Raw genomic sequence first — 25681 nt, 5'->3', positions numbered from 1 at the left:
GCATGCGTGTCTTTTTGTAGATGACAGGCTAATCGCGCAACATATATTTCCGCATGATAGGCAGCATTTCATCCACCACATATCCAGCCACAAGCTCCATTAGTTCGTTGTTGCGTATGACCCGCTGTTTGAGATTGAAAACCAGTTTGTAGGGGCGACAGCAGTCCTCCGCAGCTGCATACAACTAATTTCGGTTATTTATTCCCACACGCTTTATGTTGTTGTGCTGTTGTAGTCGGCGTGAAAGAGTCTTAATAGCATTACTACTACCTGCACACAATTCACGTTTGACATCGACGTTCTTTCTGTCATCTTTCCTTTCGAGAAAATCTTCCAGAGACGTGATTAGATTGGTGGATTTGAAATCAGTGAGTGGGTGACGACGAAAGAAAGTTATTTTTGGCTGGCATAACAGCAATAGCATTACTGAAATATTATTATTAGTAATTTATTCCTTACCAGCACTGATTGTTATAGAGTGTTATCACTTCATAGAAAAGTGTCAGTAAACATATAAAAACTCTGTACATTTTATATAAGCATGACATGAGCTAATCTATGACCCTCCAACTCGGTGGTTGCATGTATGAATGTCGCTGCATGTAGGGAGTTAGCTGTGAATGAGAGCTTTCAGGTCTGTCCCTGGTCTTTATCTCCACCATCTCTCGTCTCTGAGTGCTGTTGGAAAGACATACAGTCAACACATTGTGCATTGATGTACATATTTTTGGCCCATTCCATAGATTTAAGATGTATGAAATTGGCCTAAATAAATAATCTGTGGAAATATATGTCAGATGTCACAGATGTCACTCCAGAAGTGTGCTTCTTAAACGGTGGGTCGGGCCCCTTAACATGAGCAGCAGGTTTCTAGTTGGAGCCTAAATGAATATGAAAGCTACTTTTTCTTATGTCTGGAACCTAACGCACCGCTGAGGTGACACATTTTGGGCCTGAAGGTAGAAAAACGGTAATGATCTCCAGATCAAAACAATTAGAATTAATTTAATGAAGTGACACAGTATACTCAGTAAAAAGAGCAGAAATTGACAGCTGTACAGTTCAGGGCTGAGGTACAAAGAAATGTTTTCATGTTGATTTGCTGTGAGACAACCAATAGCCAGAAAAACTGATTGTGAGTTTGTGAGTCAACATGTTTAACAAAGCCGCGCAATGAAAACATCTGTGAAACCAGCGTGGCAGAACCGAGCTTAATACAGCGCAGAACAATGCTATAATGTCTATGTCAGCTCAACTGCATCAGCATTTTTACAATTATCATGTGTGTTTTGTTTCAAAGCAAATATTGAAATACTGAAGTAGAAAAGTAAATATGGAAGTAGTTTTTGCTGTGAGTCAGTGTGTGAGTCCAAAAGTTCTGAAGAATGTCCTCTCTGACCCAGACGTTGCTCAGTGTGTCGCAGAAGAAATTTTTCCTTTGGCAAAGGATGCACAGGTGTCTCTCTCACGGACTCTGTCACTAACAATAAAAGTCTTTTTATAAAGTTTTCTGGACCTCATTCAGAATTTCACCATACCTAGAAAACTTGCATGCATAAGAAACCATCAGTTCTTTCCAGTATTAGGACACACAAGGGATTGAGGCATGTAGGATAAACTCTTTGAATTTAGATTTTGGTATTTAGATTCATCAAGTATTCTGCAGAAAAATCTCCATGGACAGAGGGAGAATGTTCATCCAGGAATGCATGGGGTCTTTTCCCTCACTACAGGATAATGTGTTGCTTGATAACAATTAATAACAGTATATGAGAGAGGAACAGAGAGAGACAGTTGTCACAATTCACCTGGCATATCCAGGCCTCCGAGTTCAGGTCAGTTGCCAAAGGCTACATCATTCACAAGGAAAATTCAGACCTTCTAAAACATAATTTTCTGTTCCTACTTTCTGCCTCTTTCCGGGGCATCAATCATTTTTAATCAAAGATGTCTGATTTTTTTTTTTTTTTGTAATTCCATGACTTCGTAGCACTGGCAGGCTGCAGGTCCTGCTGTTTTTTTAAAAGTATGAAACATGTTGTTGTTAAGGTGGGCTGCAGTTATGCTTGCAGCAGGGAATTTGCTTTAAAGTCTGTGTAAAGAAAAAGAATAAATATGTGTTTCTGAGACCAAAGAAGAAAGTGTTATTTACCACCCAGCCAAATTTGAGTGATTAAAATATCAACAAGTTTATGAAATGAGGTGTCAAAATCAGGTAACAATGAGCATCTCAGCTCCAGGACTGTGGGGGCGTGTCTGCCAAATGTGCTGAAGCCACGCCCACTCATGGGAGCAGTCAAGCAGCCATTTTGAAGCGACTGAAACGTGTCAGATGAGTTCAGAAAATGACATGACTAACTTTGAAACACGAGAGATTAATTAATCTCTATCTTTCTGCTAGAGGTGCAGGGGTATGCTCAGGGTGACCTCAGCGTGTCATCGAGCCACCCTTTAAGGACCGCCCACAAAAGGCTGGACTGAAAACTGGTGAAAAACAGTTTGAACCTCTAACTCATTCAAAGTCTTTTCACATATTTTCAACAACTATTTTCCAACATATTTAATGTATTTTGAAATAAATCACAGAATTGCCTTTACATGGACTTTAAATTCACCCATCCACCTCCAAAAAAGTGTTAAAATGTATATTTGGTCTGTACTGTTGGATTTGTGTAGCCCCATCGATGATTTTCTATGATGATGGACACTCTCTGCTTCAAAATCGAAAGCATATTTGAAGAAATTTCACTACAGAGCAGAATTCCTGTTTGTATAATAGCTTAGAAAAAGCCTTTTCTCAGAAGTACAGATTGTTTGTGCTATTTGCCAGAGACTTTTTAAAATATTCTCTTTAGTCTCAAGCATATAATAGCACTTCCCTCCATCCCTCGGCACCCCCCACGAAAAAAAAAAACACTGAAGCCTTTGGGGACACGTCAGAATTGATGGTTTACCTCCTATTAGAATTTGCGTATTTGTATGTGTGTGTGTGTCCCTTTTGAAGTTTTGGGAGTCCGCCCACCCTTCTGTGGCCCTACATTGTGCTCAACAGCTCCATTTGTCCCACCTTAATCCCCTGACGTAAACTCACATAAATCACACTGAGTTGTTTCTAAACGTGGGCAGGCTGGAAAACTCGGTCTCTGTCTTTCTGTCTCGCTCTGGTTTCCAGCTCCCATGGAGAGTTTAAGAGCTGCTGGGTATTCATTTAACTGACCACCTGTATTGGGAATGATCTCAGCCAGTAAAAATAAATTCATACCTGTTTCTGCGTGGCAACTGTTTATTATTCTCACACAGGAGCTCTTAGATGATTTAGAGAATTATAGTAACATAAGTTAATATATTTCTATTTAAGCTGTGAGTTGTCTAAGCAGACAAAATCACAGTGCATCGATCAAGAGCTTAAAAAAAAACGGTTAAATTAAGTGTCACTAGTCACTAGACCGGATCAAATGTTGACATAGCACCTTTAAGTCGCACCCCCTCAGTCCTTTTTCATGCCTATTACATAGCGGGACATAGTTTTACACTTCTTAGTGATGGGGCAGCATCACTGCACCCATAGTGCATCTAGGCCAACCTCTCTCTATCGATGGCTCTAGGCCAGATTAAAGTGCCGGGGCTCATTGTTTACACAGCCCTGTGGTGCCACGGCTGAGCAGGCCCAAACAATGGGCCCCTGCTCCCCCTTGTCAGAGTGAGGGGAAGAATGGAGACCTCTTGACATGGCAACCTGAAGCTTCAATGCCCCCACTTCACGTAGCCCGAGAGGGTCAGTGTGTGTGAGCGAGGGAGGAAGAGAGGGGAAGTTAGAGATAAGGGAGAAAAAGAAATGAAAATAGGAGAGGAAGAAAGCAGCCAGAGTTGATCGAGGATTAAGGAAGCGAGATAAAGAGGTGAAGAGAAATGAAACAAAGGATGGTGAGTGAAAAGGAGAAGAGGAAGGAGACGAGGAGAGACAGAGATGAATGTAAAAGTAGATGGGGTGTAGATATAAGTCGAGTACTCGAGTATTTCGGATGGCAAAAATAGGAACAGATGTCCTTAAATTCACAGTCGTCCCAATTTCTAATACGTTATCAGACTGACTGATTTTCACGTCACTGGTAATAAAAAGCCTTTTTGGAAACAGATTTATTCAGACATTTTAGCAAACAACCAAATTTAAATTTCCAGCCAAGACTTAGACCAGAGTACCACTCTCATGTTGTGTCTGTTAAATATAGAGCTGGAGGCGATTAACGTAGCTTAGCATCGCTTAGCTACGCCGGGCTCCGAAATTACTTTTATTGACATACTAAATCTCCCTAATGAGACATGTTTTATCTTGTCTGTTAATCTAAACCCAAACAGAAATATAAAACTATAACCATCTTAAGCTAAGCTGCAAGTATGTGGCATATTTTCCAAAATCCGAAACCAATAATTTCATTTAATTCAATTTTCATCCCTCCAAACCAAAAGTTTAATAAAAACGCCAGTATCAGTTTTTGTCTTCTGTTTGTGAGGTGACAACTTGCAGCGTCCAATACGGAAGAAAAGTTTAATTTGAACTGAAACACTTGATATGATACAGTAACTTCCTGTGTGTGTGTGTGTGTGTGTGCGTTTCTAACATAACATGAAAACAACATGAATGTTGGGAAATTATGCCCCATAACCGTTATATTATGATTATTTTAGTAGAGAAGAGAGGACAGTAAACGTCTGTTGCAGTTTGCTTGCAGTAACTCATTACTGTCGTTCTCTCTTTTGTTTGCAGGTCACTTTCTTGGCAACAATACAGTCATTGATGTGCTCCGTCGTCAGGGATACGAGGTGGAGCACACCCCTGCTGGGCAGCCCATAAACAGGTAGATTTACTGCCAAAATACCTTTAAACACACACATACATCATCTAGTGACACATTTAACTGGACCGCATTGTGTGATTAATCATGACAATACAATAACAAATCTAATATTATATGAGCCTCTAGAGGTATTACATTTTTCTTTCATTGTTACTTCTATGCAACACTGAACCTTGTTTCCCGTTTGTGGTGAATTGTTGGTTCGATTTCAGACATGAGTCCAACCTTGAATTTTAATTGAATTCTCTTTAAAATGATTTGTAATGAGAGACGTGTAGGGTGAGGTGAAGTAAATCATGGAGATAAAGATAAAGGACTGTTAAAAGTTCTCAGGATCTTTTTTTAGAAAGGTCTGAGAGTCATGAGAAGAGCCTGACAAAGAAAATAGCAGAGAAAGTGAGAAACACTGAGATGACGGATAAAGAACCGAGTAAAAAATATTATGTTTCGCTACAGTTGTTGCACATTATGATTTCTTCCGAAAACACAAGTCTGTAAAACTCAAAGGCCCATATTTTATCACTTAAATGGGTGTAAGGTTTCATGTCCCAGCCACATTATACAGGGCAACCGCTGCCTCATGGCCCTGACAGGAATATATATTTCTCTCAACTTTTTCACTGACTGGATTTCAAATGGGAAATCATTTTCCAAGTAAGCACAACTCCATAGTTGGTCTGTGTTCATTTGCAGACCCGAAACAGATGTTCAGAGTTCTGCTTCAGCCCTTGTGAGAAATGTGTTGTCTGCAAATAATCAAAAACTGCACTCGCTAGTTATCCATCGAGTGATTCTCCCTTTTTAAGAACTCACTCTCTCTACGAATGTCCCTGGAGTTTAGTCATAGTTTTATTCATTTATTTGAACAACTGACACTTGGACTTAACTTTTTGTTTATTCAGTGGTAATGAACCGCCGCTTAACTCATCATAGGAGAGGCTCACTTTGGTGTGGAAGTTGGTGATCACAGAAAAGAAATACAAAGCACTGCTGTGATTACAGATTACAGAGATTAAACTTTGGCGCTAGAATTATAAATTTAATTTTTATACTCCGTCATCCTTTACCCAATAACGTTAACTTTAAATATGTTTCATTACAATTTCTATCAGTGAACCCGGTCACTTTATCCATTAGCGATGGGCTTTAGTTATAATCCTTGTTCATGCAATTAAACTCTGCTGCTTTTGATACTGGTTATAACGGATATTTTTTCAACAATATCCATTTAGTTTACATCTCTATAGCTCAGGAGCTGTACCCGATTCAGCTTGCCCTCCAAAGCATGAGAGATTTGCACTGTTTACTGTTCTAACTCTGTATCAAAGCTGCATTAAGTTACAGACCAAACTTTTCATACTGCTGCTGCTTCAAACGAATTCAACTGGTGAAAACACGGACTGGCTTTTTATTGCAAGCAGTCACACAGTCAACACAGTATAGTTGACGACTGAAGATGCACGCTTCTAACTTATCAGCAAGGTGACACCTGTACTGTACCGTGCACAGCATGAAATCAGATGGTTGTATTTTGGTAAATGTCAAGGATTACAACTTTAAGTGCAGAAAACTGAGAGTGAGAAGCTTTAAAATGTGTTGAGCCAAAGAGGCAAAGTCACAGTATGAAATCTAATCCACCCTGAAGCAATCTGTAACTGATTTGCTAAGAAATTTAGTAGTAAGTAATAAAAACTTATTTTATTTTTATTATTCTGTGTTTCCAGACATTGTCAAGATATTTTAAAATATGATTTGCGATCATAAACCTGCAGAACTAAAACATTTATCTTGAACCAAACTTATCTGAACCAAAGGGAAGGAATCGTAGTCCTGTATCATCAGTAGAGTAGAGTATATGAAGTCAAGGAGAGCGTTGTGGTGGTGGGATAGCTGTAGGGACCTCATATTTTGATTTTTTTTTTTTGTTTCAGGGGGAAAAAGATCCTCAGTGATGGGTCCTTTTATTTTTTTCCTGCTGTTTCCACCGTGTAGATCGCTCTGCAGATAAATCCGACAAAATCCCCACCAGCCACCGATGAAGTGTTGTTGAAAAGGCCAGCCTAAGCGGAGTTCATACCTCCTGCTGTGAAGCATGTAGTGCAGCCTACCGTGGCACACTGTGCGGGTGGCTATCTCAGAGCAGATCTGTGTACTTCTGTGTGTGTGTGTGTGTGTGAGCGAATAAATGTACTTTCACACACACACAAACTCTGCGTTAGATACAGGATCAGGAGGCTGTGATGAAACCTGCATTTGAACTCCAAATGCGTGCATGTATGTGAGCACGGTGATTGTCAAAGATAGTTGCTGACCTCATTAGAGATGGCCAGCAGCTCATCAGAAGCAAGAGTGTTTTTAATCAAAAAGACGAGTTTTGGTTTTGCTCTCATACTTCCCATTCCGGTACTTTAATTGGTTTTTCCAGAAAATCTTGGATGTGCTCTCTGTTATACTGCTTATTGGTTCTTGGAAGGTCCACAGCATCCTGTCCTTACATAGCAGGAATTCTTCCTCCCCTCCTTTCCTGTCCTCCTTTTAATCGTACTCAGACGTGGTTTCACCTGTTCTTTCCAGGCTTTACGAGGCACACCCGCTTTCATCGGGTCACTTCATAGGAATACTCCTTCATCTTTAATTTGAGTATAAAAAACATTGGCAAATAATAGACTTTCACGATACTGTAGCTAATTTTGTAGCTCGCCCCTTTGTGGAGAATGGTGGCTGTAGTCAGCTGGATCCACAACAGTTGGATTCCTGCAGCATAATCCATTTCTCTGCCATGAATCCATTTGTTCAGGATCTAAATAATCACAGACAGTCGATCTAAAAGATAGAATTTTGGTGGTGGATTCCTTCCATACTGTCTCCCTACAGTACTAAAAGTCTGCGTCTCTCTCTCTCTCCAAATCAAGTTATGTATTTGTATAAATTTTGGCAAACCTTCACTTACCATGCACCCCACTGACAGGGATATGCAGCAGAAACACACAGAGGAGAACAAGTATGGCTGAGACCTTGCATGCCAAGAAGAAAAATCTGCAGCAGGTCCTGCTTCTATTGAGGAAAACTAAAAACAAGAAAGAATTTCTGGCCCTTGAACCATTTTACCCCAAAACTATTGATGATATGGTGCAGGAAAGATAGTCAACATCACACATGTATCTGTTGAACTGCACATGCTGTATCTCATGTCTCTGTGATGTCCACCCTCAAGGAGGTCATCATCTGCCTCGCCAGAGTCAGAAGACCATCATGATGAGTCCCCTCTCCTGGAGCCTTTCCTCCACGAACTCCCCAACAAAGAGGAGGATCAGGGGCGTCCCCTGGACGATGATCTGTTGCCCCACATGCTTCTGCCAGCGGATAGCCTGGAGCTGCTGGAGAAAGCGGAGAGGAAAATGCTGAAGAAAAAGAGGAGGAATAAGCAGAAGAAACAGCGGCACCGGCATTTTAACGACCTCTGGGTTCGCATCGAGGAGAGGTAAGAGGACGGGGAGGGGAGGGGGGTGAAATAATGAGGGTTGCATGGGTATTTGTTTCTTATAGACATGTGTCATCAATGAGTCATCAGCCTCCTTGGCTGTGAAAAGGGGGGATGAGGAGAAATGTAGTCGAGGTGAGGGAGAAAAGAAAAGAGTATAACGGGACAAGCTCAAAGAAGAAAGACAGGATGTGAGAGGGGAAATTGGGAATGTGTAATGAAGTCTTTCCACTTCTCTATAGAATAAAACTGACACTTCCTGGTGTGGTGCCGCAAGGCTCAAACAGTCACCATATCACATCACCAATACTCTTCATGCAGCCTGCACACACTTTAGCACATATACACACAAACGCACACACCCTGCAGTGCGGTATGAGTCCAGACTAGTTCCGAGCTAGGATAAGCCTGGGAATTCCTACCAAGTATCCGGTTTTGGTCTCAGCAGTAGCTCCAGGCAGGGACTAACCGGACAACAAAACAAGCTCACCTTTCAGACAAAAAGGAGACCACCACAAGGTGTGGTCTGCCGCATTGAGACTTCTCGTAAGAGCAAAATTGTTTTTCATAGATGCGATCGTACATGTGGGCAGGAAGAACATTGCTTAATTTGACCCTCCTGTTCAGAGTTCGAGGCTGTCTGTCCGTTAGTCTACCACGAGGCCAACAACTACATTCATTCACACCTACCGACAATTTAGAGTTCCCGCATCACCTGACTTTCACGCCTTTGGACTGTGGCAGGAAATCAGAGCACCTGCAAACACCAGGTGAACCCGCAAACGTCACACAAAAAGCCCCCTAGTCCACCAAATCCTCACTGCAAACAACTTCAGCTCAATGCAGAATTCATATCTCACTGATGGGAATTAAATTACCTGAATCATCGGTCAAGGTGACAATCTAAAATCTCTTGGGCAAAGACGTACCATGCAAGTTTCAAATCGAAATGTTTTTGTGTAACTAGCCTGCATCTTTCCCACTCTTGTTTCTCTTTTATCTGTTCCCTAAATGAGCATGTGTTTGCATAATTTGTGCGGAACATAGAGCTTGTTTGCTATGACTAGTGTTAACATTATACAGACCGAGGCTTGTACCGTTTACACAGGAACGTAAACTCTGGTTCTGTTGGAGACGTGGGCTACTGTTGGCCATGTCATCTCAGTGCAATATTTGAAATCTGTGGTGGTTCTGTGCAGATTTCCAAGATGTCTGTACTTGGCCTGAAATGACCAGCTTTGCGTCCCATTACACTCTGTTAATGTTACATTTCCTGAGACTTCTTCTTCATCTGTGTGTCTTTCTTTTGGGTCACTCTAACAGCAGGTAAATGGGAGAATCTAAACTATCTATTAGTCTGAGTGACAGATTGACCTGACCTGACCTGTCAAGGCTGTTCCTCTGTCTTGCATGCTGAGATAGGCTCAACATTTACTTTAGGTTTAGAGTGTAAACAGACGACAAGCTGCATAGGAACAGTGCAGTGTATAAGCTCAAGAAGATCATTTTAGAAGTGCTAAAAGTAGTTGCGATCTTCCATTAATTGGTTCAGAAGAATATCCGAAATAACTGAGGCTAACCTGCAGGTAAGGGTTTGCAAACCTCTCCCCACATGAACATTTTTCCATATACAGTATGCCCTATTCCAAATTACTGACGGAAAGAAAAATCTAACCATGTAGCATCTGTTCTTCGCGGGAACAGAGGGGGTTTGTGAACGTTTGTGTACATTATGTCTGCAGAAATGTTTTTCTCCCTGTATTTTAAACGGAAAGGAAACAGACTGTTTGTGTACACACGTTACAAAGTGTACACCGTGCATGTCTTTGTATATTTTAACATCTGAAAAAGGTGGCCGAGTGAGAACGGCAAGAGGGAGTCCAGGAAACAGAAGCTGAACTGCGGCGACACAGTTCTCTTTTGGGCAACAGAGCGATGTGTCACACCTTACGGATCTCCTGGTCTTCAAACCAAAATAAACAGGCTTCACGACTTCATAAAATATGCTGGAGGCTGACGTTTAAATATCTGCTTCAGTCATTTACAGACACTTAAAAAGAAGAAAAGCTCCCAATTATCAGCCCTGTGCGTGATCTTCCATATTAAAATGTGTTTAATATCGAAAGATTAGAGCTGCATGCGGTACAGCCTTAAGCAAAGACCAGTTATTATGTGAATAATATGTACATACATCATGAACACATCTGGAGACCACCACTACTGTTCTGGCATTTTTGAGAAGAAACTTTCAAAACTGTGGTCGCGTATTAGGAAACTGCTCGGTGAAGCTTCTCGTTGGGAGAAACTCTGTTGCCTATTTGTGTGGTGGTTCTCTCATCTATCACTGGCTCTTTTATTTTGACTGGAGCTTAACTCTCCGAACTCTTCCAAACGTCCCTTCTTCTTCAGCCAGTGAGATTGTAGTGGGCCCATCCAAACTGAAGCTCATTTGTCCACGATAATCCCTTTAAGCGTACTCTCATTTGTCTGCAGATAAAACCAGGATAAAGACTGGGACATGTTTGATTCCTTATTAAAAAAGAATTACGACAGACAGTGTTTTCATTTTCCTCTATGTTGATGCTTGTCAAAATATCTTTCCCGACAAAACATAAATCCAGTCCCATTGAAATAAAATCTCTTACTATTTGAGTGACTTTTATTCAATATTGAATGTTAAAATGCTGTGTCAAATTGCTGTTGCAGCCCACTGGTATCCGGATATCTTGACTTCAGGAACTTGTGTTTGTTTTGCCTGGCCTCAGTCCCAGTCCAAACCACATGAGCACTGCAGTCTCTGCATCAAACAGGAGAGCAGAAATGATTTAATTGCCAGACTTGTTTAGAAAAGGACAGATAGAGACAGCCAGAGAAGGACAGACAGAATATAAAATATCGAGGAGAGCAGGAAAAAGAAAGTAGAAACAGGCAGACAGATTGGCAGATGGTTTATAGCCATGAGCTGATCAATGAGTTGCACGCTCAGGAGTTTTGTATTTGTTAAATCCCCGTTGATTGGTCAATGCTGTAGCAGTGGTTTCCTTTGTTGAGAAATTTTCCTGTGCAGGCTTCACCATCCTTAATATTTCCATTGTTTCCCCTCTTGCAGTCTGCATATTTTCGCTGGCAATAGTGGAATATAGATGCAGAGAGAGTCCTGTTCTTCTTCATAATACGCAATAATTTCCCTTTCAATCCCTTTCAGATAGTACAGTGGCTTAGTATTGCAACAATAGAATGCAGAAATTATGGAAATGACTCTGGAAATAATACTTTACCCAGAGTTGAGCTTAGAAAACGATGCCCATTTTTTAATGCAAACTGGAGACCAATTTTCTATTGTTATCATTAATCTGCTTCATAAGGACTTACAGTTTGATCACATTTGGTTGACAGCGCCGTGGCAACCACTGACTGAGTATAAAGAATGGATGGCGTATACATGACGTCACCCATAGTTGTCATGAACAGGGAAACTTAGCCATAGAGACCCAAGCTGTTTGTTTGTACCAGCCTGTAAATATTTCTTCTTTTAATATGGGAACTTATGGAGATTGACTGATTCTGTAGCCAGCCTCAAGTGGCTGTTTGAGGAACTGCAGTATTTGGCACCTCCGTATAGGCTTCACTTCAAAGCAACTAACAATGAGAAGCTGACTTTTAACCTGTCTTATATTTTCTCTACAGCACTATGGTCCAGTCACCGCCTCCCCCGCTGGTTCGCATCATCAATGGTTACATCACAGTGCAGCCACCTGACAGAGTCCACAACCACCACAACTACCATCACATATCTTCAGCACCGTCCACCTCCTCATCCTCGTCATCTCTAATCATCTTCCTCTGCACGTTGCTCACAGCGCAGATGTGGACCGTGTTCCTTTAGGCGAGCATTAACCGGGACTCAATAAAAACAGTCGGCCCTCTTCACAGAGTATGAGTTCTCATGTACGAGGGTTTCATGTATCAGCTCATGCAAAGTGAGGTCCAAACATGTATCATTATACCTCGAGGAGGCTGCAACGTGTGGGGTGACTCTCAGAGACTGTGCACAAAAATAAAGCATGGTGAAAGGATGTGTGAAATCAGCTCTGGCTGTCAGGTAACGCTACACTCCATGGATGTCACGTTAGATAAAGTTTGTGTTGTTGGGACTGAATGGTAAATCATGTCAATAGAGCATGTCTCTTACCAATTGAGGTCTTGATGAGCATGTAAGTCCATTTAACTTTAGGTTTCTTGGAACACTTCATAAGGTTTCTATTATTTTACACACACACACACAGAAGGAGAGAGTGCACAGCAGAAAAGAAAACAGGAAATATTACGGGACATGTCATTGACAGTCAGTTCCCTCATGGATTATAGTGTTTCAGCACAAGACACTCATCATTCAACATTCAAACCTCTGAGAATACGATCTCGCTGAAGTGGCTGTTTGGTGAATGAACACAAGAACATTGTTGAAACTATTGCTGAATATCAAATACCTTTAATAAGTACAACTGGAACCAGATGTCCTTTGTCTGTGTGTGTGTGCGTGTGTGTGCGTGCATGTGTGTGTGTGTGTGTGTCTGTGTGTGTGAAAGAGAGAGAGAGAGAGAGAAAGAGACAAACAAAGTCTATCAGCTCTTAACCCCCCCTGGCCTTACAAACGGAGGCGTTCCTCTTCAGACTTTAATTTATTCTTCCATTTTAGAAGAATTTGTTTGATGTTGCATAAAAAGCCTACTGTTGGAGGGGAGGGGAGGGGGATTGTACATATTGTTTCTAAATATTATAGATGTATTTTAGAATTATAAAAAAAAGGAAATAAAAATTATCAAAAGTTTTGTTGTTGTTTATATAAATATATAAATAGATATGCAGTATATTTTTTTGAAAAGAAAAAAAAGTCAGAAACTAACCACCATAGCCCGTGTCATGTGTCACGTGTCTCGCTGAAATGACACGTTTGGAAGAGACACCTGATTGTATTGTACTTCATGTATCAGTGTTATCACTTGCTTTGCTGTATGTGTCTGCTGAAAGGATTCATGTAATGTGTGTGTTTTGTTCACATAGAGATCATTTGTTTTATTTATTTAACTAGTTTTGCTGTAGACCACATGAAACATTCCCAGTGTTGTTGTTATATATATATATATATATATATATATATAAATGTTTTATATATGTTATTATAATGTCAAAATGTGTTATTTCAAATGTGTTTTTTTGTTCAAGTTTAAATGCATATGATGGTAATAATGATAATTCAGTTATAAATACATGAAGCTGTCTCCACAGATCGACCACATACAGCTTAAGTCTTTGTCTCACATTTCACTTATGGCATGAGATGATTGTAATAGTATTACCATGACAACAATAAAATATTTATCTAGATTCAAATGTGATTTTACACTTCATGCTTGGCTGCAGAGCAAATCAGTGAGGACCTCACACTGACAGACTAACACCTGGCTGTGCAGTCAGTCCCCTCAGATCTACAGAGCATCTTTTAACTCTCTGTTTCATGAGGTGTAGGCTGTATTGTTTTGGTTCAATATCCCCGATCTCTTTCATGTAATTTGCAGGCTGTTTTTCAGCAAGTGTTGCTGTGTGTCTGCAGGAGACATTAAAAAAAGCAACTTTTCACCATATCAGTTTTAGGAGGTGATAATATGTTGTCATTGTTGTTAACAGCTTGTTTTGGCTCCCCCAAGTGGTCAAAGAAAAAGTTAACATCTTCATCCTCACTCATATTTACAACCAAATTCAGTTATTATAGGACTGCACATAATAGTGCGATGGCAACATCGAAAGATGCACTGTCAAATAAGTAGCATGTTGTTTTATTGCACGTGTGTTTGTGAAGTTTTAGGAGGAAACTCTAGATTTAACCAATTAACTCGGCCTGTGATGTTCCTACTACTTGTTTACATAATCAGAGGTTAATTACACACATCTTATTGCCCCAGGGGGCATCTGATTAAGGTGCCCACAGGGCAGCTTCCTTTGGAGGTGTTTGGAGGTTTTCCAGACACGTCCAACTAGTAGGAGACCCTCTGGAGGGATTACATAGTCCATCTGGCCTGGCAATGCCTTGGGATCCCCTCAGGAGGAGCTGGAATGCATTGCTATGGAGGGGGACTTCTTGAACGCCCCTGCTAAAGCTGCTGCTACTGTGACAAGACCCCAGATAAGCAGAAGGAAATACATGGATGGATGGGTGGAAAAACACCCATGTAGTATGTCACAACACTCTTTAAGACAGATTACTACCGGTAATTGTTGATACACATCAGTAGTCTGGTATCAGCCAGCTTTACACTGTTCTGGCTGTCCTGAACAAACCTTTGGGTGGGTGTATACACACACATTCTGCCCTCCTGCCCTGACCCAGGGTTCATCGCATGTTTATGTGGGGGTTAATGCACTGTGATAAGGCTGCTATTAGGAGCTGTTTGATGTGTGCATGTGGTCTGTCACAAACAAGGCAGCTGCTCAGCCTAGGGTATGTCGATCCTGTGGGGACGCAAACAGGAAACCAGAACTAACTGACTCTTTAGATGTACAGGAAATGAGAGTTAATTGATTTGTTCTATCAACAGGAAAGGAAAGCCAATTGACTTGTTGGTTTGTTGCTTTGATTTACGAGTGGCTGTGTGCTAGAGGGGGTCATAGAGGTCTGTGTGTGACCGATGTGCATGGGCAACATGCACGATTTATTGGTTTAAATGAGGTGTGAGGTATGAGAGGTAGGTACTAACTGAGATGTGACTCACTTGTTTCTCTGTCTGCTTTGTTTCTTGCATTACAACACTGAACGCTGCTGGAAAATGGAGGTGACGTACCTTGAAATCTTGGATACATTTAACGTTTGTTTCATTTCTTTTTCTATATTTTTCCTTTCATTAAAAAGGGAGCAGTTGCAGCCCTTTGTCCAGGCAACTCATTTGCTGAAAGGTATTCTGGATAATGAAGTAAAATAAATAATTGAGTTTGACAGTGAAAGTTGATGCGACTCAAAATGAAATGACTTCACTTGATCGCTAAATAACAGCTGTAATGAAAAGGTCATCACCCATTGATCATATTTAACACAAACAGCATCTGGAATTTCCCTCAATGTATTATTTAGGCCTGGACCTCTGACACTTTGATTAATCGGGTAGGGTTTGTAATCTGTAATCTGTCTCTCTAACAAATTACACCCCTGACTTTTTTTCCGTTGATCTTGTGTAAATGCACAATTGAACATGTGGCACATCTGTAACTTTCTCTGCCGTGATTGTGTGCATGAAAGAAAATGTGCAGAGAAAACGCAGACTTCATAACCGCAGCCAACGCAAACGGCGCAAAAAACATTAAACTCACGTCATGTTAAAACCAGCATTGCTGAAACTCTGGACGAGATCTTTCCTCTGCTCCGTGTAACACAAACCGTTAAAACAACAGAACTTGTAAGTCACTCAGTCATTCCATAAAAGAAGAAACAAACAAAGGTGCAGGTCACTCCTCTTAATTGCCTCCCGGTGAGTGTTTTTACTGACAGATGTTACAGCTCATTTGCTATCAAAAAACACGGCATGAAGTTATGGTGTGAATTCCAGAACTGCAGGCAAGACGCATGAAACCAAGATCAGGATCCAGGATCGTGACACTAGGTTAAACCCTGATCAGTAGACAATTACTTTGACTTCAGTTTGGGTGATGTTTTTCTGGTGCACTCTTACATTCCTGCTGTGTTCCACATGTTGATAACAGTCTAATTCCAGGAGGTCAGCGAACACGATACACATGTATTAGGTGGAGGATAGTATTTTTCAATAACTTGGAATTAACACTGCCTTTGCATTACAAGCACATTTGACATTTGAATTAGAGACTATCTACAAAAATAGGTGAATCTTCCACAGATCGGACATTCAAATCTTTCCATCCCTCCATCACATAACGTAGAAGTTTTTTAAGGATCTGTTACTGCACTGGCTTGTGGGATTTTGCTCTCATCAATAATTTAAACAAGCTCCATCTTCACCAGCTGCAATCATCATCAAGTATAATGAGTACTTTTGTTTTAAGTATGTTTTGATGCTAATGCTTTCAAACTTTTACCAGTGCATAGGATTTAGTTGCGTTTAAAAGTGCTGATTGCAACCTACGTGCCTCACCCTTTCCATCCTAGCATGAAGAAGGAACTACGATGGCCATGAAACGCACAAAGAAATGTAAAACTGGGCCACAGAAAAAACATGAAGTTCTCTGTTAAAGAGGACCTGTGGTATCTTTAGATATTAAAGCTTCTTTCTAAGGTAACAAAAAGATAACAATGCTTATTTGTAGGTCATTGTACTTATCATTATATTAAATTCATGCCATATTCTGCTCCCCTAAATCTGACACATACAATTCTGAATTCACCCCCGACTATTTTACCGTCGATCTTTTGTATAAATGCACAATTGAACATCTGGCACATCTGTAACTTTCTCTGCCGTGATTGTGTGCAAGGAAAGAAAACGTGCAGAGAAAACGCAGACTTCATAATTGCGCAAAAACATTAAACTCACGTCATGTTAAAACCAGCCCTGAACGAGATCTTTCCTCTGCCCCGTGTAACACAAACCGTTAAAACAACAGAGCTTGTAAGTCACTCAGTCATTCCATAAAAGAAGAAACAAACAAAGGTGCAGGTCACTCCTCTTAATTGCCTCCCGGTGAGTGTTTTTACTGACAGATGTTACAGCTCATTTGCTATTAGAAACATTGCATGAGGGATGGTGTGAATTCCATGAGTCAAACTAACTGCAGAAGAGACATGAAAACCAGCATCAATCACCAGCCCATGTGTTGAGATAAGACAGAACACGGGCTACAGAGAGGGAAATTAGTGTCTGGTTCATTTGATCACATTTAAGCCTCGAGATCACTTTCATGACGGTCTGAGAGGATTTATAACTGAACAGTTAGTCGAGGCACACATGAGTAGTTTTGTTTGCAGGATATTTTCACTAAGTAATAAGAGGAACTAAGCTTTTGTTTTCTTATGATAACAGGTTTATGATCTCATATCCTTGAAAATATGAATAATTAACTTACTCAGGATAACGCCACTGGAAAATAATGGTAAGCACAGCCTGTTTTTCCTAAGGGGAAGCAATGAAAGGTGATCATAATTATTATTCTTTTTTTACTCTTGACATGGAGCAGTGGTGCCTCTTGTGGCTAAAATAAGTATTACAACAAATTTTACAACATTTTAAAGATGAACAAAAAAAACTCTCTGAGAAAAGTTAGAAAAAAACTAACGAGACCAAATTTTATTATGTCATGTGCTACAAGGACATGATGTCATTTATTGGTTCAGTATAATGTCATGAACAGCGAGGATGTACTCTGTTATTTTATTTTTATTTTTTTACTTCCTGTCCTTGCAGGAAGTGGCATTGTTTCACAGTGTTTCACAGTTTCTGGGATGAAGTGTTAAAGGAAGTCTCATCATTTACACGTCATTCTTTATTAAAGCTGTAAGGACTTCATATAACCACAAGGTGGAGCTACGTCTTATAAAAATGAGAACTCAAAAGCTGTTCTCTCATGAAAACAGAAGTGGCAACAAGACAAGCTATGCATCACATGCACTACACTAACTCCACCCAGTAAGTCATCCATTACTGGAAGCCAACCAGTAATTGCAGGGGAACTCTTGTGAAATCATTCAGCACGTCATTTAGCACATCCATGTCTCTCTGTCTTTTGAGGAAGCAATGCTGATTCCTCAAAACACTTTGCTGACTCAGCGTTGCCAAAGTAGATGAATGGACAGTTGATACAAGGTGGAGGGAGGAAGTGGTGCATCTAAGTAACAAAGGAAAGCCTGAAAAACCTGTTCTTCTAAATAACAACATTGTAATCAACACTGTCCCATAACTTTTCTGTACAAATCATTTTGGCTGTAGACAAAACAACACGATGTGGACAAAATCCTCAGGCACCAGGATCAATGACAAACCTTGACAGTACATATCGAAATGGTCTTGCTAAACTCAGAGTGAAGTCGAGGCTGATCCTGTAAACGAAGAGTCGTGAAAGCAAAGTTTCTCTCTGGTAATATCATCTACAGGATATGCCTGCATCAGCCTCCAATCTGAAAACCTCCACGTGTCATTTATCACTCTGCAATTTAGATTTGTTAATGCAATTAGTGCGTGGCCCAAGATGTGGGACTATAGCTAGAGGCCAGCCACTGAACTATCAAGTACATTTGTGAAAACCTTATTTTATCAGGGCAATGGTGACTAGAAGTGAGGCTTTTAGATTTCAGATTTTAAGTGGAGCATACATAGAAAATGTATGTAAAGGCACTGTCTTTTGAAAATCATATGATCATAAATTTAATAAACAGAACTACAGAGTGAACAGTCCAAACACTCCCACAACGACATACAAAGGCTAAAGGGAAAAGCAACAGTTATGACTATCCTCCTGACAGACATGATTATTCTGTTCCAAACAAATGTTTTATTCAACAAACCTTTTATTTATTAATCTGTGGGACTTAAACATATTCCTTCTCTGAGTGACTGTCAACAAGATGTAATTAGGCTTTAATATTATAATTTATTAAATCATTTATGTCTGTCGATTATTCACTGCATGATCGTCTATAGATACTAGCTGTCAACATATCCACATTACTATTATTTCTGAGACACTTAGTGTGCAATCCTATTGATGAGGAGCCTCACACAGAGCGACACCTGCTGGTTATTGTTTGTAACTACTTTTGACATGCTTGTTGTCAGTTCTCTGTCACTGATCTTTGTACTTACTGAGAACAGGCTATACTGACCACAGAACATCATGAGGAGAACTCACTGAAGTGCTTTCATTTTAAAAACAGGTGGTCACTGAGCTGCACATAAACATTGTTTGATAAAATATCATTTGATATGTGAATGATGTGCTGCCATCTGGTGACGGTATGCAAATGGTTTAGGTTGCCAAGCAGGCAAGTGAAGTTAAAAAAAAAGCACAAGATTAATAGAAAACTGCTCAGTGATGTAAGAATCACAAAAGTTAAAGTGTTACTGTTAACACTATAAAAGTAATAATAATAATTCAACATTTTACTGAAGCAAATGTAGATTTTTCTTTTTTTTTGTTTGCACAGCAGAGACTTTGACTTGTTAAAGCCTGAAAAACACAGGTGGACTTAACAGCAACACAGGCTCAGTGTCCCAATAACCAGTGAACCTACCATGCTGTCACACAATAGCAGGACCTCCCCTTAGTGGAATGCAGATATCATTGATATGCCTGTTGCACAACCAGGTCACTGAAACATCCTAGTTGAAAACCTAAAGGTGATGTTTATTTCATCAACATTGAAGACACGTCCATGTAAAATACTGTGAGCCACGAGCTGACAACAGCCGCTCAAGCTGGAAACTGGCAGCCTTAAATAGCCTGGCACTGACAAAAACCTGGACCGTTTCCACAGTATAGAGGAATTTGCCTCTGACATGATAACAAAAACATTAAGAACTTAATACATTTATACTGTGCTACTGTTAGTCATCTTACTGTGTTGCACATTACAAAAGGAAATCATCAGTTCTCCTCACGACACTAATCAGCACATGGCATATCCTGGAATCTTTAAATAGTGCTCAGGTAGCCTGGGGACTCTTTGAATCCAAACACAGCGGAGAAAAGACACAAAAAAAATGAGTGAGTATACATTCACTTATTATTGCACAGTCACGCCACATTTAACACTTCGACTGAACTTTACCACAATGAACATATTTTGTTAATACACCATCCAAACTGAATGCATGTTTGCCTCCAGACAGTCCCAGCTGAGAGGCAGGTTTGAGTAGTGAGTATACTGATTTGAGGCGTTTCAAATTAATCTTCAGGTTCCCAGCTTTCAGATGATGTACACCACTTCTATCCCTGTTCTTCATGAAGAGGAAAAAAATATGTTTGTTATACGAAGGGGGTGGGTGAAAATGTCATTTAATAAACATGTCACATCTTCTTGATGCCCAAGATGGTGTCATCATATTGTTTGTTTTGTCTAACCAAAAGTGCAAAGACCCAAAAATATTCACTCTATTCTATTACACAAAAGCAGAAAATGTTAATATAGGCTGTCAAGTATTTGCATATCCGCTCTCTTCGGGGGTTTGATACTGTGAGAAGAAGAGTTCAAACTAACCTCTTACACCAAACCTTGTTTCAATATTTTATGTGTTTATTCTTTCACCCAAAGGAACACACACACACACACACACACACACACACACACACACATACACACACACACCAACACACCTTGTTATTTCCTGGCCCACTCCAGAGAAGTGATGTAGAAATGATGTCACGTATTTCCAGAGACATCTTGTGTAACATATTTTCACAATGACAACAACAACACAAAGTTTGTTGACACGCAGAAAATCACATGGACATTATGTAGGTACAGGTAGGTAAGTCTGATAAGCGTGTTCATAGTACATTGAGCACACCTTCTCTCTTTAGAATACCTTCAGCATAACACTCTTATCAGCAGTGAAGCCAACACCTCCTGTTACCATGTGATCACTCTGCACTGCACCGATGAGCTAGATTATGCTTGAAATAAGCCGTGGTGGAAAGTAAATATATTTACTTCAGTGCCACTTTAATATTTCCACTTTATGCAACTTCACATTTGTACTCTACTGTCTATTATTGTGTCGGAAATATTGTCCTTTTTGCTCCATTACATTTATTTGACATCTTTTTCGAGATATATTTCACAATAAAATCGCATTATAAGCTTGTGAAATTCATGTATTTTTAAAGATGAAAACTATTTGTCTTGTGACCCCGCACAAAAAAAAGCAAAACAAAAAAAAGAGCAGTGGATTGTTCCAGATGTCTGTGAGTTGTCAATATTTCCACCAAAGAGTTATTTCCCCTTGTAACTTCTCTGATGTTTTTATTTAAATAAGTTTGAGGCCCAAAAAGAAAACTGTGAAAAGTCCCCAAAAATTACTATTCTATGTAGCAGAGCATTTTAGAAGTTTTTTTGTTTTTCCTGTCTCATTAATAAGATTGACCTTGTGACAGTCAGGTGGGGTCTGGACCCCTAGTTTGGAAATCCCTGTACTAAAACACCAAACTCTATATAAAAGCTCTGAGTGTGGTAATCGTGGGTCTATATTTAGATTTAAAATCTAGATGGGCTTGTTTTGAGTGTGTAATGGATGAGTAGTGCTAATTGTGCAAGGCTTGTTTGACCTAATTCTAGTAAATGTCAGAAAATGTCTTGATTAGAAGTTTTAACTTATTTCGAGCTATTTTAGATACAAGGAACATTTTAGCCTCCAGTATGATGTCATACTTATTTTAGGTTTCGATGTTTCAAGACAAAAACACCTTTTTTCAACACCAATAACCTTAATAACATGTCACACGCGTACAGCAATCATTGCATGTGTTGGGCCCAGAGAAATGAAACTAGATGAGGATAAACAACAACCTTCACTCCATTGTTCATGAAATGTGTCATCACATCATGTGTTCTCACAGTGTTATTAATCAACAAGTACACAAAACAGATGTTGATGTCATTAGCAAGAGTACTATAATTAATATTAACACATTTGAAAAACACATTTTAGTTAACGGAAAATAAATAAATAATAAAAACAGAGAAATAACCAAAACAATATCTAAAACAACATAAAAATAATTTAAGTTTTAGTATTTGTCATTTACCTATCATGACATCTTGCCCCTGACAAATACACCGTCTGATTTAAAATAAATAAATAAAACTAATACAGAAGCTAACACAGACCAAACACAATAAAAATGAAACTGAAATGAGGAAGCACACTCTCTAGAACATTCTCGTTCCATCCTGACCAGCTACAATAGCAAAATGCATCAGTATGACCAAACTAATACTTTAGTACAGAGTATATAAAAAATGATGAGGAAGTACTTTTACTTTTTGATACTTTAGGTACATTTAGCTGATTATATACACTTCAGTTTATTTACAAAGGAGAATTTTTACACTAACATATAAGTTTACTTTCACTTTCACGGTGGAAAGAAACTAGATTTCCTATAATTACATTCTGACTAATATTGCATGTTGTGTGCGCAAATGTCTGTATGTTCGTCGTGTTACCTCCCAACACTGTTATCTCCACTTTGCAATGATTGCAAGTCGCCCTGTTGCCATCTTTTTTGGTAAAATGCAGCCAAACTTTGGAACGTTTGAACCAAGTGGGTGCCATTGTTTACTTGCATAAGTTACGTGACGTAATTAGTCGTGCTTACTGGAGAATCATTAGATAAACTGCCAAACGATTCCATGGAATCAACAAAAACTGGTTCTCAAGTCCCATCCCCAATTCTGACTAAGACAAGTGTTTTTTTTCTCCTTGCCTTTATGTCACAGCTTACGTCACAATCTTCCTCATCGTTCATACATCACTTGTAGTCGTCTACAACAAATTACTTTCCTTACGTGGAATAAATTACAAGTGTGTTACTGTGTTTCAGCCAGCTGTGGTCTGATCACCTGACAGCAGTAGTTTCCTGGGTACTTTCCTTTTATGCAGAAACGGAAGAATTCGATAGACAAGCCTTAACATGTTCACGGTGCCTGTACTGAGTATAGTACTGAGACCTCATGCATATCTTATCTTGAGGGAGAATCATCTGTTTGAATGAAATGTAATGCATAAATGTATGTTTATTGCACAAACCTTTCCGTCTGTTTATGGCATATGTAGGTCACCACCCTGGTGTTTGTAAATGTCATTCCAGGCAGTGTTGGTTGAAGGAATGAAGATGCCCAAAGAGCAATGACGATAAAGCGGTCTGTTCATTTGGATGTAAAATGACCACTTTCCATCGATCACATGACATCTTGAATATTAGGTGTTATTATATTGATGTTATGACTGTCCTGTACATGAAAAAACAACCACTGTGCCTAAACATCTTATCACTATCAGCCCATCGGGACACAAAATAAGCCACTGATGCTCCTGTGAACTGTTGTCCATTCAGAGGTCACTCTGAGAAGAAGCGATAAAACTTTATGGTGGGATTATGTAAGTGTGAGTTCTTAAAATTCACTCTTTATCTACTGAACATGACGGTCTGTCATGATTTAATCTAGCATCATATGACACAGTTGTTTTAGCTGTTGTTTTGGTCACATTCAGTACCTCACAAGTTCTTTATGTATTTATATGTTTAATTAATCTTCTAATACTATCAAATCATAATCATACATTATTCTAAATCTGTAAATGAAACCTCTTTATAATCAATTAATCTGGCCACATGAGCATGTTTATGTTGATTGAAAACTAAAAAGTACAGACTGTCTGGCACAAACAATACAGGTGTGTTTGTAATAGGACTGATTAAAGGAACATACAACAACAGAGAAGTCAACCTCAGAGAGGGAGGAACTTGGCTCCAGCTGACGGGGATTCCTTGCCATAGTTACGTCACAGACACTATTTAAGTGCTGCACTGCTATCAATAGGTCAAACCTGTTCCTTCTTGTCAAGCCACGACTACATGCTTTAAAAGCACTGACGGAGAAGACAAACTGAAACTTTGAAGCTTTCTTCTTTGGAATTATCATCGCTATAAAAATGGCTCAAGGTGAGTATCTAAGAAGATTTGATTGAACTTAACCTGATTTTAGTTACTCTCAATCAGTTTGAATAGTGTGTATTAGTCATGGATACTCACCTATCTTTATTTCTTTCCTCAGATCTTGCTGCCACTGTTGTCGCACATGAGTTGCGTCAAATCGGAGACACGCTCTACTGGAGATACAAACTGCTGGAAATACTGATCAAGAACTACGAGACTGTCAGTAAAATCAGGTGAAACGTGCCATCAAAGTGAAAGAGGGATATTGGATTTTCGCTAAACTGGAAGGCGTTCACAGCCAAAGTAGAAGAGTCTTGGATACGGACTCATCACTGTTGGCAAAATGGTGACTCTCAAGTGGGATGTAAGCTTGTGGAAACACCCTGATGGAGATGCTGAATATTGACTCAGAGGACTGCTGTCATATTCAAAACTGGAGCTCTGCAAAGCCATATGTGGGTCCATCCGTTCTGACCCATGGGAACAAAAGTGGAACGCCTGAATGGAAGCTGTCTGCTGAACGATGCTGACTGTCACATGTATTCTGTACATACTACTGTATATGTGGGCATATATGCATGTTATTCTCTATAAGCTTGTCAAATTTATGTCAACTGGAGAATTGAGGCGGTGGAGGAAATGATACTTACGTGTATTAAGTCTTCAAAACTGTCTTTGTAATGGGATAATCATTGTTGCTAATAAATAGTACATGTATATTCAGTAAGTCAGTATCTGGTCATGTGTACTATAGTGTGGTATAATAGTAATATCCGAGGCTGCAAAGAACAGTTAGTTACATGCCACAGTTTGACTGATTTGGTGCTTGTAGGGATAGTTTCTTTCCCTTTAGACAGAGTCAGACAAACTACTTTTAATCTCATGAACTGCTAACTTACTATATTACATGTTCAATAAATCCAGTATCTGGTCTTGTATAATGGTAGTAAGAGTAAATAGCCCAAGGAGGAAATAACAATTAGTTTCATGCAAGTTAATTGAATAGGTCGGAAACATGCGGAAACATGAGGAGATTGATAGCACCATCTTTTCCCATAGTATACTGTTCTTCACCTCTGAGAGCAACAATCCAGTTGGCAAAGGGAGATCTGACTTCAATTTCACTGCTTTTTTTGGCAATAGCTAGCAGGATTACTGTGATCTTAATGGAATAATTATATGTGAGAGATTGCCCAAAAGGCATATCTCAAGGCAATCCATTGGGAACGATCTGTGGATTATGGATAAATGAAACACATACCCCGTGCCAAAACCTTAGCAGCCTGCTGCATTTCCAAGTCGAGTGACGACACTGTGTTCTTCTTGAACAGGTTGTAACATGTTCATTAGTGAGCTTTAGAGGTGCTGGTAGGTACAAGCACGAGAGTGGTGTCAATCTTCTCGTCTAACTCTCTGGAAGAAAGCTAATATTTCCCAAAACGTCAACTATTTCTTTCATCTATTGATCATTTTTCTCTGACTTATCCTTCCATCACACAGTACATACATCTAACTGTTTGTTTTGTTTGACTGACAGTCCAAAACCTACACATAAATCAGTTTACAGCATTGTTTCGACTTCCTATCGGATGCATTAGACTAAGATCCTGACGTGATGCGATATTTACATCCAAACACAAGCGAATAAAAACCACCACAGCAAAAGTGC

At 39.6% G+C, this 25681-nt stretch overlaps 1 protein-coding gene and 1 long non-coding RNA gene across 2 annotated transcripts in view; both read left to right on the top strand.

The window, feature by feature from the left end:
- Positions 1-12907, top strand: part of trabd2a (TraB domain containing 2A) — a 59192-nt gene extending 46285 nt beyond the window's left edge. The window contains exons 5-7 of the mRNA XM_019272423.2: positions 4766-4856; positions 8071-8337; positions 12025-12907. Coding sequence (XP_019127968.1) covers positions 4766-4856; positions 8071-8337; positions 12025-12223 — 557 coding nt within the window. The 3' untranslated portion in view covers positions 12224-12907. The remainder of the gene's footprint in view (positions 1-4765; positions 4857-8070; positions 8338-12024) is intronic.
- Positions 12908-23886: 10979 nt separating this feature from the next.
- Positions 23887-24735, top strand: LOC113746452 (uncharacterized). Its single transcript, XR_003462887.1, has 2 exons — positions 23887-24018; positions 24131-24735. It is a non-coding gene; the product is annotated as an uncharacterized LOC113746452 (long non-coding RNA).
- The last annotated feature ends 946 nt before the right edge of the window (positions 24736-25681 follow it).

Source organism: Larimichthys crocea, chromosome IX, assembly GCF_000972845.2.
Source record: "Larimichthys crocea isolate SSNF chromosome IX, L_crocea_2.0, whole genome shotgun sequence".
Lineage (NCBI taxonomy): Eukaryota > Metazoa > Chordata > Actinopteri > Sciaenidae > Larimichthys > Larimichthys crocea.
The sequence above is the reverse complement of the archived record's forward strand: the minus strand, read 5'-3'. Positions and strand labels throughout refer to the sequence as shown.